This window comes from Gouania willdenowi, chromosome 6, assembly GCF_900634775.1.
Source record: "Gouania willdenowi chromosome 6, fGouWil2.1, whole genome shotgun sequence".
Taxonomy (NCBI): Eukaryota; Metazoa; Chordata; class Actinopteri; order Blenniiformes; family Gobiesocidae; genus Gouania; species Gouania willdenowi.
The window spans coordinates 4751721-4767890 of NC_041049.1; the positions used below are offsets into that span (position 1 = coordinate 4751721).

Sequence of the window (16170 nt, forward strand, 5' to 3'; positions counted from 1 at the left end):
GGATTAAATCAATGGTATTAATGTTTTATGTGTTTTCAGACACAGATTAATGAAATTGCAAATAATTTTAGTTGAATTAAAGGCTTCTGCAAGTAGTAATTATTTATTAATAGAAGTTATTGGCTCAGAAATCTACCCCTAGCACATATATCTGATTATTTAAACCAGGGCTTTTTAATCTTAGGGTCATGACCCCATAATGACACTGAGAAGAGGTTGCCAGATGCCTTCAAGAAATAATTTGAACCAATTTGTGCAAATGTTTGCTCTTTTTCTGCAACTACACCAAACTTGCCATATTTTAACTTACTTCATCACTTTTTCTTGCCACATTTTTGCTCCTTTTAATGCATTTTTGCTACATTACTCTCATTTCTGACACTTCTCCATCAAATTTCAATTATTTTCTGCACATTTCTTCCACTTAAAATACATTTTTGGGAACTTTTAAATCCTTTCCACCACTTTTCCAACTAAATGTTGCATATGCTGACCAATTTATTGTCATTCCCAATATTTGCCAGTTTAAACTAATTGTTCTTACTTTTTAAATTACATACGCAAACATCTTTTCTCCCATTTCTGCCATTTTTTAGCCAATATTGACAGTTTGAACCCTTTTTTCTTTTTTTTACCACATTTTCTCTTTTTTGGGCCACTCTATTTTTCAACTTTTAACCAATTTCTGTGTTTTTTTTAAAACCCCATTTCACCACCTTTTCCACCATATTTCCTTTTCACCTTCAGAAAACACCTCAAAACCCACTTATTCCGGGCTGATTTTAATGTATAGCCATTATGTTTTGTAGTCTATCTATTGTTTATTACATTGCGTTTTTACTTACTTTTTATGCCTCTGTATTTTTACCTATTGTTTATGCCCTGCATTTTTTTTTTTATCCCTGTAAAGCGTCTTTGAGCACTGAAAAAGTGCTATATATATATATATCATTATTATTATTATTGGTCACTTTTAACCCATTTTATTACTGATTAAAACAATGATTTACATCTTTAAGATGACTATATACTATAGCCTAAATAATACTAAACGTTCCTGGATAACAGTGGATATTATTCAGATAAATCAATAAATGTGCTTATCACAGATTCATAGAACAATGGACCATCATTTTGCTGACTTTATGGATGAGCCCCAAAAACCTGTCCTCTTTATTCTGATTGGCTCATATAACATTATGTCCCGCCCCCATCTCACAATTATCCACTGATTGGACGAAATCACGTTTGATTGATTTTCGTCTTTCACAGCGTTTTTTATTTTCAGCATCAGGAAGACTTGACATCGTCTACGACACAGACTGAAAGGTAAGTAACGGGATTACTTTTTCATTATTTTTACTCTTTCTAACGCACAGAGACACAAACTGTCTCTTATTTCACTTTAAATTGTCCAGTAGTTACATTAAACCCAGAGTGAAACTGCACCGTCAATCAAACATAAAGAGCAAATGTCGATATTTGAAACTTCTAAACAGTAAAAATGTATTTTCGTCTTTGTAAACACATGCTGAGGATACTTTTATTTAGTTTTCCTTGCTCTAAATACTGCAGTTTAGTCCGTTTTTAGTAGTTTAGTCTTGTTCAAAACAAAGTCCCCTTTGTGAGGAAATGAACTTCACTTCCTTTTTGTTGCTTCTGCAAACTGCAGTGTTTTAAATTATATATATATATATATATATATATATATATATATATATATATATATATATATATATATATATATATATATAAAGCTGATTCTGATATATATATTATGTATATGAACATTAATCACCTTGTTACACACATTATTATATACTACAATTGATTATATATCACACAATGGAGATCAATCAATCACAATGGCATAGGTTCATAATATACTGTATTTATTATGTATTTACCATCTCATTATAAATACTTATTAATAAAATGCAATATGTAATAAATTAAATTAGACAATATTTTTATTATCTTTATTTAAATATATATATTTTCTGAACCTTTTCATGTTTAACATTTATTTGTACTAATAATTTCTATCACATTTCAAGTTATTTATGATTTATTTAATGTGATGAACCATAATGTCCCACATGGATTAATAACATTTTTTTTTTTTTTTCTGATTCTGATTTGTCAGTCAGAGCACATTTTGTGTTGCCGTTTGTTTTTGTTTGTTTTGAGCGTCGATTCATTCCTGTCAGTGATTAGAGGAGGCTTTATTTAACCTAACATACATGTTTTTAGACGATGGGGAGAACATGCAAACTACACACAGAAATATCCAAGGAAAGAACCAAACCCAAGACTTCTTACATGCTTAAAAATGCTTTAAAATGATGAAATGAGACACATTACTATTTATTTACTACTTTATTTATTAATTTATTTATTTATTTACTCATTGATTCATTCATTTATTTAAAGCTTTGTTAGAAGAAAAAAACGTCTGTATTTTTTTTTAAACAAATGATAAAAACCCACAACAAAACACTAAAGTTGTCTTTTATCTGCATTTACAATAAAGTAATAATATTACCTTTTAAGGATGGGATCACATCAACCAATCCTAGAGCGTTTTAGTCAGCTGATCTCCGCCCATTCTGCCCCGCGTGAAATGAGCCTAAAAATACATTAAGCTCAGCCTTATTTAAACTAAACTTCACTTTAGTGACAATAATTAAAGATATTTCACAGTCAGATTTCAGTTTTTTTTTACTAAATACTCTAGAGCAGGGCTGTCAAACTCATTTTAGTTCAGGGGCCAAATACGGAGCAGTTTAATCTTAAGATTTTATGTGGGAAAAGAAGAAGTTATTTAAATATTACTGTGCTCTAGTTTACAGCTTTACGTATACATGAAATACAAAATATGTAAGAAACTGACCTTATCCAAGCACAAAGTGACAGATATCAGTCCCAGCAGGATCTTCACTTTAAATTTCCCAGAGTTTGTGACCAATTTCCATTTAATTTAGGGAAATATTATGTTATAACTAGTGGAAAATTAAAGAATTTTTAAGAATTTTGAGTTTTTTCAACTGTTTAACATTAAAAATGACTGCAATTGATATGATATAAGCACCTGGAAAACTGTGAGCACCTGTAAATATTGTTGATTTTCATTTACACAATGATTCATGTTTTCTCTTTTATTTTTACTTTCTTCTGTGGGCCAAATTGGCTGCTCCAAAGGGCTGGATTTGGCCCCCGGGCCTTGAGTTTGACACTTGCCCTAGAGTTTTTAGAGTTTTCTGTTCTTAAAGCCAGAGGAAATTGACACTGTGGTATTTGTGAGCCCAGATGTGGAAGTCGATGGTGGGTCATGATGTGAGCGTGAAGGCGTGTGAAGTGGACGACTGGGAGACGGACCCTGACTTTGAGGTAAAAACCTTTTTTAATCTGAATCGTTCCTTCTGGTGCTTTTGTTCTGAAGCTGGTGAATCGTTTGTTACAGAACGACGTCTCAGAGCAGGAGCAGAGGTGGGGGGCCAAAACCATTGAGGGATCGGGTCGGAAGGAGCACATCAGGTATAAATACACCTCTAAAGGTGAAAGTTAGCATCACGTACAAACTCCTCCCTCCTGCTTCGCTCCTATTGGTCCAAACGTTAGTGACACGAGCAGTGAGTGCAGCTCTGTGGTTTCTGTGTCTGAAACAGGAAGAGGAAGTGAGAGCAGAGTGAGCTCTGAGATCTCTCCTAATATGGAAAATATAATTCAGCGTCAGCGCTCGACTCGTCTTCTTTCTTATCATCATTGTTACAAACGTTTAGGTTTTATTTCCACTTATTTAATGAAACTTTACTTCATTTCAGTTTGACCTTTACAGCTTCAACAAGACCCTGAAAACTCTTTCACATGTTTATTGATTTTATCAAAGCTGATTTCAAACCTGCAGAAAATCTTCATGTAAGGTGTTAAACCATGGCTCAGCAACATTACTCACATCATGACTCAGCAAAAATCTTATATGATGACTAAGAAACAATACTCAGGTAGGATGTGGTGTTCAAACCATGACTTAGCGACAATATGTGTGTCATGACTCAGCAGAAATCTTATACGATGACTAAGAAACAATACTCAGGTAGGATGTGGTGTTCAAATCATGACTTAGCAACAATATGTGCATCATGACTCAGCAAAAAGCCTTAAACAATGCCTAATAACTAATGCCCAGAAAGGCTGTAGAGTTAAAACAATGACTCAGCAACAAACCTCGACTAAGGCATCAACTATGACTCAGCAACAGGCCATGACTCGGTGACAATCCACACTCGGCAACAAATCACGACTTGGCAACAAACCATGACTAAGGAACAAATCATGACTCAACAACAACTCGACAACAATATTCACACCATGACGTAGCAACAAATCATGACTCCGCAAAAAAAACGACTCAACAAACCATTACTAAGGAACAAACTACGACTCAGAAACAATATTCAGGCTGTGATATTCAAACCATGGCTCAGCCACAAACCACGACTCAGCAACAAGCCATGACTCGGTGGCAATCCACGACTCGGCTACAAATCAAAACTTGGCAACAAACCACGACTAAGGAACAAACCATGACTCAACAATAACAATAGGCACACCATGATGTAGTAACAAACTATGATTCAGCAAAAGACAACTCCACAACAAACCATGACAAAGGAACAAATCACGACTCAGCAGCAATACTCAGGCCGTGATATTCAAACTATGGCTCTGCAACAAACCATGACTTGGCAACAATACTTCAACCATGAGTAGTAAACCATACTCAACAGTACTGTAGTGTGCAACCCATGATGCTGCAACAGTACTCAGTAGGCGTTAGCTTTTGAATCATGACTTACAATAATTTAACCAAAACTAATAATTTTTTTTTTTGGTGGGCTGTGGTTGGATGTGATGTTCAAACTATGACTCAGCAACTATAAATAAACCATGATAAAGGAACAAAATTGTGGTAGGCAGTGGCGTTCAATCAAACAACATATGCACAAAGACTTCTATCAGACACACAGTAAAAAATGGCAAAGTAATAATAACTAATAAATGAAATAACTGAGGATATTTTGTTTGCTTGCTCATGTTTTGATGTGATTACTGCAGTGTTGCTGAGCTCAGAAACAAAGTGACCAAAGAGCACGAGCAGGTGAAGCAGAAAGAACAAACACCCAAAGCCTCGTACGGGTACGGAGGGAAGTTCGGTGTAGAGAAAGATCGAATGGACAAGGTGAGAAAATGTGTGTGAACAAGTGTCCTGTTGTTAGTCCTGATGTTGTTCTCCTCTCTGCCTGTAGGTGGCGCTGAGTCACAGCTACGTTGCACAGGTTGAACATCACTCGTCACAGAAAGATGCGTCTAAAGGCTTTGGGGGGAAGTTTGGGGTTCAGACAGATCGTGTTGATAAGGTGAGCAGAAATGCTGAGTCAGGGATAGAGCTTGTTCAGTTTAACCCTTTCCTTTCTCATCTGTAACGTGTGCAGTCTGCTTTGGGCTTTGAATACAAAGGAGAGGTGACACAGCATGGATCCCAGAAAGGTAACTTCCAAAAACTTCACTCTGTAGATGTTCTTCTCCCTCCATGTTCTCGTTAAACTCTCTCCTTCAGATTATTCAAAGGGCTTTGGAGGAAAGTACGGGGTGGAGAAGGAGAAAGTGGACAAAGTAGCTCTGGGTTACGATTATAAAGCAGAGACAGAGAAACATCAGTCACAGAAAGGTGAGTTACAGTTATTACAATCAACATTTACAGCAGCAACAAGTGGTGACTCAGCAGCAGTCCCTTGTTAGCGTGTGGTGTTCAGCAGAAATCCCTTAATACAGAGTCTCTTGTGTTCAAACCATGACTCGACATTGATTTCTCAGTATGCTGTAATGTTCAAACTATAACGTAGCTGGGCTGCGTAAGTCATCAGGGCAGTACGTTAAATGGGCGGGGCGTGTTACCAGGGCTCCTCCCGCCTCACCCTACTGCGCAGACTCAAATTTGCAAGATGGCAGCACCCTATGCGCCATATTTTGGCTTCGAAAACGTTGAGGGGGAACAGCTACCACTGGCTCAAATTATGACTGCAATTATACCTCCATACGGTGTGGTCAAACTATGACTCAGCAACAATCCCTTGATAAGCTGTTGTGCTCAATTCATGACTTGACAAAGATTCCAAGTCATGCTATAATTTTCAAAATATGACTCAGCAATTATTCTCTGGTAATATGTAGTGGTCAAACTGTGACTCAGCAGCAGCGATCCCTCAGTAGGCTGTAGTGTTCAAACTATGACTCTGTTATTATTTGTGACTAAGGCTATGACTCAGCAACATTAACATGACTTAGCAACAATCCCTCAGTAGTCAGTGGTGGTCAAACAATGACTTTTCTGATTGTTTCTCTCCTACAGATTATTCAAAGGGCTTTGGAGGAAAGTACGGGGTGGAGAAGGAGAAAGTGGACAAAGTAGCTCTGGGTTACGATTATCAAGCAGAGACAGAGAAACATCAGTCACAGAAAGGTGAGTTGCGTAGGCTGTGGTGACTCAGCAACAATCCCTCGTTAGCGTGTGGTGTTCAGCAGCAACCTCTTGATACAGAGTCTCTAGTGTTCAAACCATGACTCCACAACGATTCCTCAGTATGCTACAATGTTCAAACTATGACTCAGCAACAAATACCCTGGTAGGCTGTTGTACTTAAACCACGATTCTGCAGTAATGCTATTATTGTAAAAATATGACTCAGCAATTATTCCTCAGTGGTCAAACCTTGACTCAGCAGCAATCCCTTGGTAAGCTGTAGGGCTCAGACTATGACTGCAATTATACTTCAGTAGGGTGTGGTCAAACTATGACTCAGCAATAATCCCTTGATAGGCTGTTGTGCTCAATTCATGATTCTACAAAGATTCCTAGGATGCTATAATTTTCAAAATATGACTCAGCAATTATCCGATAGCATGTGGTGGTCAAACCATGACTCAGCAACAGCAATCCCTCAGTAGGCTGTAGTGTTCAAACTATGACTCAGTTATTATTTGTAGAGGTCGACCGATATATCGGGCTGATATATGGACTTGTTTCAAAATCGGCCGTCAGCCGATTTTTCATTTTAATTTTTTAAATTTATTTAGCACTTTAGAGTAGCCATTAAAGGAAAAAAGAAAGAACATTAAAAAAACATCCATTCGAATGTATGAATATACAACAAAAAAAAGTAACAATAATTATAGCATGTGTATGGGAGCGGTAGAAGCCAATAGGCTTACATATAAAAAGCCGATATAATAGGATAAGGACATAATATTATAGTGCCTGATCAAATATTCTTATCCTAACCACTTTTCAGGTTACTGTTTGATTGTATATTTAAAAAAAAATGTGAACTTAATTACTAGATACTTTAAGAAAGAAGCTTGAAATAGTTTAAACCGACTACTTGCACATTGTATATTGTCGTGCTTTACCGCTACTTACCCGTCCTGTACTTTTTGTTATACTTGGTTGTGTGCGGATATATTTAAAGTTCAATAAATGTTAAGAGTTCTATTGGTGTATTTAATTTAATTTTTAATATGTAAATGTTTATCATATGAGTGTTTCAACTGTCTTTCATAATCAATCTGCTTTATAAAAAAAAAGGATATCGGCCTCAAATATCGGCTTCCAAAATCGGCTTTAGATATCGGCCATCGGCTGAATTAAAAAAAATATTAATAATTGGTATCTGCATCGGCCTTTGAAAATTCAATATTGGTCGACCTCTAATTATTTGTGACTAAGACTATGACTCAGCAACATGAACATGACTTAGCAACAATCCCCCAGTAGTCAGTGGTGGTCAAACAATGACTTTTCTGATTGTTTCTTTCCTACAGATTATTCAAAGGGCTTTGGAGGAAAGTACGGGGTGGAGAAGGAGAAAGTGGACAAAGTAGCTCTGGGTTATGATTATCAAGCAGAGACAGAGAAACATCAGTCACAGAAAGGTGAGTTACGTAGGCTGTGGTGACTCAGCAACAATCCTTCGTTAGCGTGTGGTGTTCAGCAGCAATCCCTTATAGAGTCTGTGGTGTTCAAACAATGACTCGACAACAATTCATCAGTATGCTGTAATTTTCAAATTATGACTCAGCAACAAATACCTCAGTAGGCTGTTGTGTTTAAACCATGATTCCCCAGTAATGCTATAATTTCCAAAATATGACTCAGCAATTATTCCTCAGTAGTCTGTAGTGGTCAAACCTTGACTCAGTATACCATTCCTCAACTATGACTCAGCAACACAACTATGACTCAGCAACAATGCCTCAATAGAGCTTTGGTTGTCAAACAATGACTCTGGATGTTAAAAATAGTTTTTTTCTGATTGTTTCTCTCCTTCAGATTATTCAAAGGGCTTTGGAGGAAAGTACGGGGTGGAGAAGGAGAAAGTGGACAAAGTAGCTCTGGGTTACGATTATCAAGCAGAGACAGAGAAACATCAGTCACAGAAAGGTGAGTTACAGCCAAAACCTGCATGTTTAATCATAGTTCTTGTATGATAGGCTTTATAAAACACATCATTTCTTTATTTGATTGGTTTCTTTTTCAATTTTCAGTCAAGTATTTTTTAGAATGTATTTACAGTTTTAAGGTGTTGTAATAATAGTGAAATTGTTGTGTAATTTATCATTAAATTATTATATTATCATTTATTTATGAATCTGTGTTTAGATTATTCTGCAGGATTCGGGGGTCGTTATGGAGTACAAACGGACCGCATGGATAAGGTGTGCATCCTTATTTTATTTGTGCAGTAAAACCATTCAAATGTATTAACTTTGATTGTTTCCCAGAGTGCAGCAGGTTTCTCAGACATTGACTCTCCATCGTCTGCCTACGAGAAAACTCAGCCTTTGGAAGCTTGTAAGTTTATTCTGTTCAAACGTCTCAGAGGTTTAACATGGTTGTCCGTCAATAATGAATAATACAATTAGTGTCATGTAATTTTACATATTTTTTGGAGTAATTTTGTGGCTTTTGATGTAATATTTTATGTTTTTTGGAGTCATTTTGTGTATTTTTATGTAATGTTTTATGTTTTTTAGACACATTTGTATATTTTAGTTATTGTTTTGTATATTCTCTTATTTCTGTTTGTTTTGGTAGTCGTTTTGTATATTCTTCTTTTAATTTGTATGCTTTTTGGAGTCATTTTGTGTATTATGTCATTGTGTATGTATTTAGAGTAATTTTTTGTGTATTTCAGTTATTGATTTTTATATTATTTTTGTTATTTTCGTGTGTTTTGGGAGTAACGCCGGGCCGTCAGTTGCCTAAATCTGCCTGAAACTCTTCTATATATTGGATTATATGAAGTGCAGTATAAATGCTGACTCATGGTTTTAATGCTGTCTGGTTGGTGAAGCGAGTGCTGGTGCAGGACGACTGAAGGCTCGCTTTGAGAACTTGGCCAAGGCTTCAGACGAAGAAAACCAGAGGAGAGCAGAAGAAGAACGAGAGAGGAGGAGAGCGAGGGAACAGAGAGAACGAGAGGACCAACGACGACAGAGGGTGAGGAGACGTTACCATGACGACATTAAACGTGACATTAAAATGTCGTCGTCTGCAGGAGCAGGAGAGCCACACAACAGCTGCTCCAGATGTGACTCCAGAGATGGACGAGGGTCCGACAGAAAGTGACCAACACACACTAGAAGAACCAGAAGAACCAGAACCACATGTGGTAATAATGATAATTCCAGCTTTTTCCTTTGTTTTAGTGCAGTGGTTGAACCCCACCTGCTCCCATTGCCCCCAAATAATCCTGATAAATACACAAACACATTTTCACATTTATTGAACTAACAGAACAGGTAACGTCATATTTCATAATCAATCAAAAACTAGATTACACTAAAAACAAATGTAAAAGCACAATACAGTCAAAAATACAGGAAATAAAGATACATTGTTTGCAATATGTGACAAAAAGCTTAAGAAAACTAAAAATTAAATTGAGTGTAATAAATAAACTAACAGGGAACAAGTAACATCATATTTCATAATGCAACTAACATATTTCATGAATAAATTAAAACCGAAAAACTAAATGAAAACCAAATTTAAACGTGTTAGTTAATGACTAATAGTTAATTAGTCAAAAATACAGGAAATAAAGGAACATTGTTTGCAATATGTGGCAAAAAGCTTAAGAAAATCAAAAAGGAAATTCATTTTTTCAGTAATTTTAAATCATTATTTTTGCACTTTAGTTCCACATTACATTTTCTTCACGGTCTATATCTAATGCAGTCTAATAATTTAATATTTTTTTGTTTCTCATTATTACTGTATTTGTGTGTAGCTGTTTAGTTTAGTGTTATTGATCTCAGAAAGGCCCACCTGTAATACCTCTATGCCCCACCAGGGAGACGCGCCCCACACTTTGAGAAGCACTGTTTAGTGCAAATAAGCACAAGTAAAGTCTGACACCATCTTTGAGACTCAGTGGTTCAATCACTGTGATCAGAGGTTGATCAAACCATGTGACCTGTGATGTTTTACAGGAGGCGACAGAGGATGAAGAACCTCCAGCTCTTCCTCCTCGCGCTAGCGTCTTCCTCACCCACGACGTTCCACCTGTGCCTGAGACTCCTGAGGAAGACGAAGGAGAATATGAAGAGGTTCCTGAGCCTCCTGTTCCTCCTTCTCAGCCCACAGGTCAGTGACGTTTGTTCAAACTGTCAAAATAAATGTTCATTTAGTGAATAAAAGCATGAAAACTGGTTCAGTTCTAGCCCAGAAAATGTGGGTGTCGTTGCACATTTTTTACTGTAATTTTGCTGAGCTGTTAGCTGACGCAGCCTTACTACATGTTGTGCTGTTACAACAACACAAAAGTTGTTGGGTAAAAAGTTTGCTTGTTCCAAAAGTTTTTAGCTTACGTTAAATTTAGCTCCGATTAAAAAATATTGATTAAAAAAAATCTGAAGGTCAGTTTAGGTTTCTAGTTTATAGAAAACTGTACATAGGTAAAAATTAAACAAACAACTTTCAAATTATAACAAATTAAGAAAGTATTAACTTTAGTTCAAACTTGTTTCTTAACTATTTTTCTAGGACTGACATATAATAACTAGAAAAGCACTCGGAGAGCGCAGACCTCTGCAAAGCAGCTCGTTTCCACCCCTATTGTGATTTCCACCCCTATTTTGTGTATTTTACCTCGTTAAAAGGATCCTCCACTGTTTTTACAAATGTGGCCTAAAATCCGGATCCTGGTTGCCTTTATTTAATGCACATGGAGCTCTTCTTCTCTCCTTAAAGATGCAGTTCGCAACTCTCAGATCCCTCTCTCCCGCTCCCTCCCCACTGCTCTCTTGCCCTGCCTCCAAACTTTCCAAAGTCCCTCCCTCAGAGGAGCTAACAAGCAAACGTTAGTCCGACAGCAACATCACAGTGATATAACATGCTCTGTTAAAAGCACATTACTGCAGCGCTTCTCTCTCTCTATGTGCACACACCTCAGCAGCAGCAACACAGTGTCACAAATCAAACATAATGTAAATCTATCAGCAGTAATTACCTTTCAAGCAGAAAAGTCACCAATTACATCTTTTACTCCTCCAGACCATACACTGTAAAAAAGACGGCGCTCCAGCCACCGGAAAGGGGTGGGGCCTGTGAGTATCAGCTGTCAGACAGTCCATCAAACACAATCCTGGCTCTGATTGGTTCTTTTTGCTCGGTCGCGGTGCATTTTGGCAATCTGCCAAAGGCTGCAGGAGCAGCAGGGGGCGGGGCTCAATGAGCCTGTTTTTTTTCACACAAACTACTAGTTTAATGTAAAGCTGTCCTTATATAGTGACAGCTTTAGCTAATATGACAAAAAGTCACTTTTATAAGAGTTGCAAACCGCACCTTTAATGGCGTCTATGAAACAGCAGAGGGAACTGTCGCCCCCTGTGGCCACAGATTTTTTCAGGTCACGGTTTTATTTTATCATCTCTCAGTAAACAAAAGAGGTTTACATCAATTTTTTTTAAGTTTGACTGATTTTTAGAGCAACCCAAAGAAGCACAAGTTGTAATTTTGACTGAAAAAGCTGCTAAATGATCCTGAATCCTTAAACTGATATAGAACTCAATGGACTAAATCACGTCACCAATGACATCATTTCAACATGGCGGAGCACAGGGAAAAGTAGTCCCAGTTTTAAAAGTTAATAAAACAAATATAGTGCAAAATAATGCGTTTTGTTAGGTATAGATCATCTAATAAGGACATTTCAAAGTACATGTGTAAAAACAGTGGAGGATCCCTTTAAAAACAAGCTGCTGAGACTGGACGTACCTCTGACAGAGCAGCCTCTTCCTGCCTGTTGTTGCTACGCTCTGCTTTCTGCTTCCTTCTCGGCTCAACAGTTCTAGATTTTGAGCGAAGCATGACTGCTACTGTTCAAACAGGTACAATGACTCCACTAAATGTATTAGGTAGTACTTCAGCTGACTCAGCATAACGTGCATGGCGCATTGCCTGATATTTTTGTTCTCTCTTTGTACAGGCTTATTTAGAACAGGCAATGTCGTCATCAAACATGTTCTAATGTTTTAATATACCAGTGTCACTGTATCGGTAGGACTGATGACATCATCAACAGTGATGATGTCAGAATTTTACAGAAGTTCCACAGTGTGGATGGGAAAATGAATGGGGAAAAAAAAAAAAAAAAAAATTATATATATATATATATATATATGTATACTGTATATATATATATATATTATTTGGTTAGTCAGAATTTCACAAAAAAATTGTCCCATTTATCAATTTTCCTAAAAATTTAATCCAAGTTTGTTCATAACTTTAGGCTCTAATGTCACGTTTTTAATCCCAAAGTGAACGTTTGATGTTTCCTCAGGGAACGACTATGCTGATCTGACTTGTGGATTGAGGGCGGCGGCTTTGTACGACTATCAGGGAGGTGAGACACGCACACACGCAGACAACCTTGGTATTTATAAAATTTAACGGGACACCTGACATACAAAAATACATTTGTTTTTCATTCTGACAATTTTGCTTGTATCCATTTTTTCTGATGAATCTTTCCATAATTATCTCAAGTTGACTCGTTTTATTAATCATGTCCAAACAAATGTTTAAACCACTAAATGTGCTATTACATAGGAATGGGATCCACACAAGGTTCCTGCTGCTTAACAGAAGGTTTTCCTTGCCGCCATGATGAATTCATGTTGGCTGTGGGATACATATGTATGTGCATATACGTATATATGCATATGTGTGTATCCATAAAATGAAGAGTCCGTCCTTAAGACTGCTCTACTGTAAAGTGTCTTGAGATACCATTGGTTATGATTTGGCGCTATACAAATAAAAGATTGATTGATTGATTGATTGATTGATATTAAATGTATTCTTTTCCTTCTCCATAATCATCTAAAATGATTTTTTACCAGAATTTTTTTAGTTTCTTATTCGAAGAGACATCTAAATACAAGTTTTTATTATCAATTCAAAAAATTGTTTGCAATATTTTCCCTTTCATTTTTGTGCCTCGAATATATATGTATTTTTTTTATTATTATTTTTATTTATTTTATTTATTTATTATTTTATATTCAAACCTAAAATAAATTTTAATTCTTCTTTGTCACAAACAATATTTAAATTTTCTAGTACTTTTCTTAAATTAGTACTATAATTTACATTTTAAATGTTTTTGTTTTTTGGAGGCAAACTACTTTATAATGTTCCATTTTTTATTTATTTTTTTTAATCATCACTACTATACTAATATGCAAAATAAAATGTGTTTATAAAAAAATATTTTAATCACATATTTTTGCAAGAAATTTAAGTCATAATATTATGAGAAACAAATGTTTAGTTTGGTTGTTTAATATTTAGATATATTTCAAATAATTCCCGAACTTTTTGCTGACTCGTGGTTTTTCCTCTCTGATCCTCCAGAGGCTGACGATGAAATCTCCTTCAACCCTGATGACATCATCACTAACGTAGAGATGATTGACGAGGGCTGGTGGAGAGGAAGCTGCAGGGGACGCATCGGCCTGTTTCCAGCCGCCTACGTTGAACTACTGCAGTGAGAACGTGAACCTCCCCAGATGTTACGCCACATGTGGAAATCATTGCAATTTCAGGGTTTTTATTACAAACAAATCCACTTTTACTGATTGTTAAAGAGTAGCTATAATAGGCATGTTATGTATTTAATGTGTTGCCAATAAATAAAAGACATGCACACCCATTAAAAAACATCTTAATGGTGCTTTAAATACAATGAGGAACAGACTTTGTAGCAGAGAAAAGGTTCGTTAAATAGTTTCTCCACCTGAACAGGTGAGGTCGGGGGAGGGGAGGTGATTAATCACAGCTCACCTGTGATTAACGCAAAGCAAAGCCAGCAGGAAGAGTGGAGTGAGAGCAGGAAAATCTCTGACGTAAGGGAATAAAATAAACTTAATAAGTGCTACGGACCAGCTGGATGTGGGGAACCCTTCAAAATAAGAGTATAACTTTATTAAAAGTGAGCTGAAGTCACACACATTTTGTCCTGGAGCTTCATTTTCTTCCTTCGCCTGCAAAGTTGAAGACATCAAAAGATAAGTGTGAAATCTTTTCCTCTACGTCTACGCCACACGTGTCAAACTCAAGGCCCGGGGGCCAAATCCGGCCCTTTAGACTATCCAATTTGGGCCGCAGCACAAAGTAAAAAAAAATGACAGTGAAAACATGAATCATTGTGTAAAAGAAACTCAACAATATTTACAGGGGCTCACAGTTTTTCCTTATGCTTGTATCGCACAATTGCAGTAATTTTTTATTTTAAACTGTTGAAAAAACTAAAAAATCCTTCATTTTTCCTCAAATTATTACATAATTTTTCCTTAATTAAATAGAAATTGTTGGGACTGATATCTGTCACTTATTCCTTGGATATTGTCAGTTTTTTACATATTTAGTATTTTATATACACGTAGAAGTGCAAAGTAAACTATGGCACAAATATGTTGAAATTACTAATTTTTCCACTTAAAATCTATGGCCCTCTTAAGATCAAACTGCTCCATATTTTGGCCCCTGAACTAAAATGAGTTTGATACACACGCACGCACACACACACACACACACACACACACACACAAACAAGTTATTCTATGGGACTCTAAACTTACATTTTAATTGTGATTATTTAATGTAAATTATCATATAATGTAGTCACAATCCTTTTAAAATGTTATTTCAAAAGTCCAGAGAGGAGATGTGATATACATTAGATGGTAACTTAATTTCAGAAGACGGGTTTGTAATTCACTATAAATGTGGTAAAATGTAAAATTTTAACTTTTATATCCTATTTATTTTACAAATTGATGCATAAAAACATTGAATATGTTCTTCACTATCATATGTAACTGATTTAAATTCATGAAAAACACAAAACCGCTCTGAACTCTGTCGGCAATTATAAAATCAATTTTTTTTTTTCAAAATTCTGTTTTCCACATCCTTTTTTTTTTTGTAAAGAAATACTTCATTTCATTTTATTTTTTTTCTGAATATATTAGTTTTCAACTCCTGTGAGAAAACAAAAATAAATAATAAAAAAAGAAAACCATCATTTAAAAAAAAAAAAGTGTCAAAATAAAAAATATAATTTAAAACCATGTGTAAGGACTGACATGGATTATTCTGACTGTTCCTTTTTAATTATTTATAACAATGGGTTATTGATTAAATTTTGACCAACTTAATATAAATTATCTTGATGACGTCATTCCAGATCATAATAAAAACACTGTTATTCCACCACTAGGGGCCAGAATATTTACCAGTATTAGAAACCATTAAGTTGTCATTAACCTACGATGTTTAAAACTCTACAATCCCTGGAATCAGTGCTCCAGCTTTTCCCACAGAGCTTCTGTAGCACTGATGAGATGTTGTTCAAACACTATATTATGACGTTTTTACAGAGTGAAAATCTGAATTGTGTTGTTCAGTCTCTTTAACAGATCAGATACAACTTCTTCATGAGTGAGTTTATAGAGTTTATTTTAAGGCAAAGCTACAAATAAAAGCACTTTAGCTGCGCCAAGAATAGTCCCTCCTATCTCCTTTCCTATCCACTTTTC

General features: G+C 35.8%; 1 protein-coding gene across 1 annotated transcript; it reads left to right on the forward strand.

Moving 5' to 3' along the window:
- The first annotated feature begins 1250 nt into the window (after window positions 1-1250).
- On the forward strand, window positions 1251-14575 carry hcls1 (hematopoietic cell-specific Lyn substrate 1). The gene is made up of 17 exons (XM_028449685.1): window positions 1251-1329; window positions 3310-3390; window positions 3464-3537; window positions 5119-5242; window positions 5310-5420; window positions 5496-5550; window positions 5621-5731; window positions 6413-6523; window positions 7882-7992; window positions 8390-8500; window positions 8720-8775; window positions 8842-8911; window positions 9414-9559; window positions 9618-9731; window positions 10555-10708; window positions 12909-12971; window positions 13985-14575. Exons 2-17 carry the CDS (start codon window positions 3310-3312, stop codon window positions 14119-14121), a joined length of 1629 nt encoding a protein of 542 aa, XP_028305486.1. The 5' UTR covers window positions 1251-1329; the 3' UTR covers window positions 14122-14575.
- The last annotated feature ends 1595 nt before the right edge of the window (window positions 14576-16170 follow it).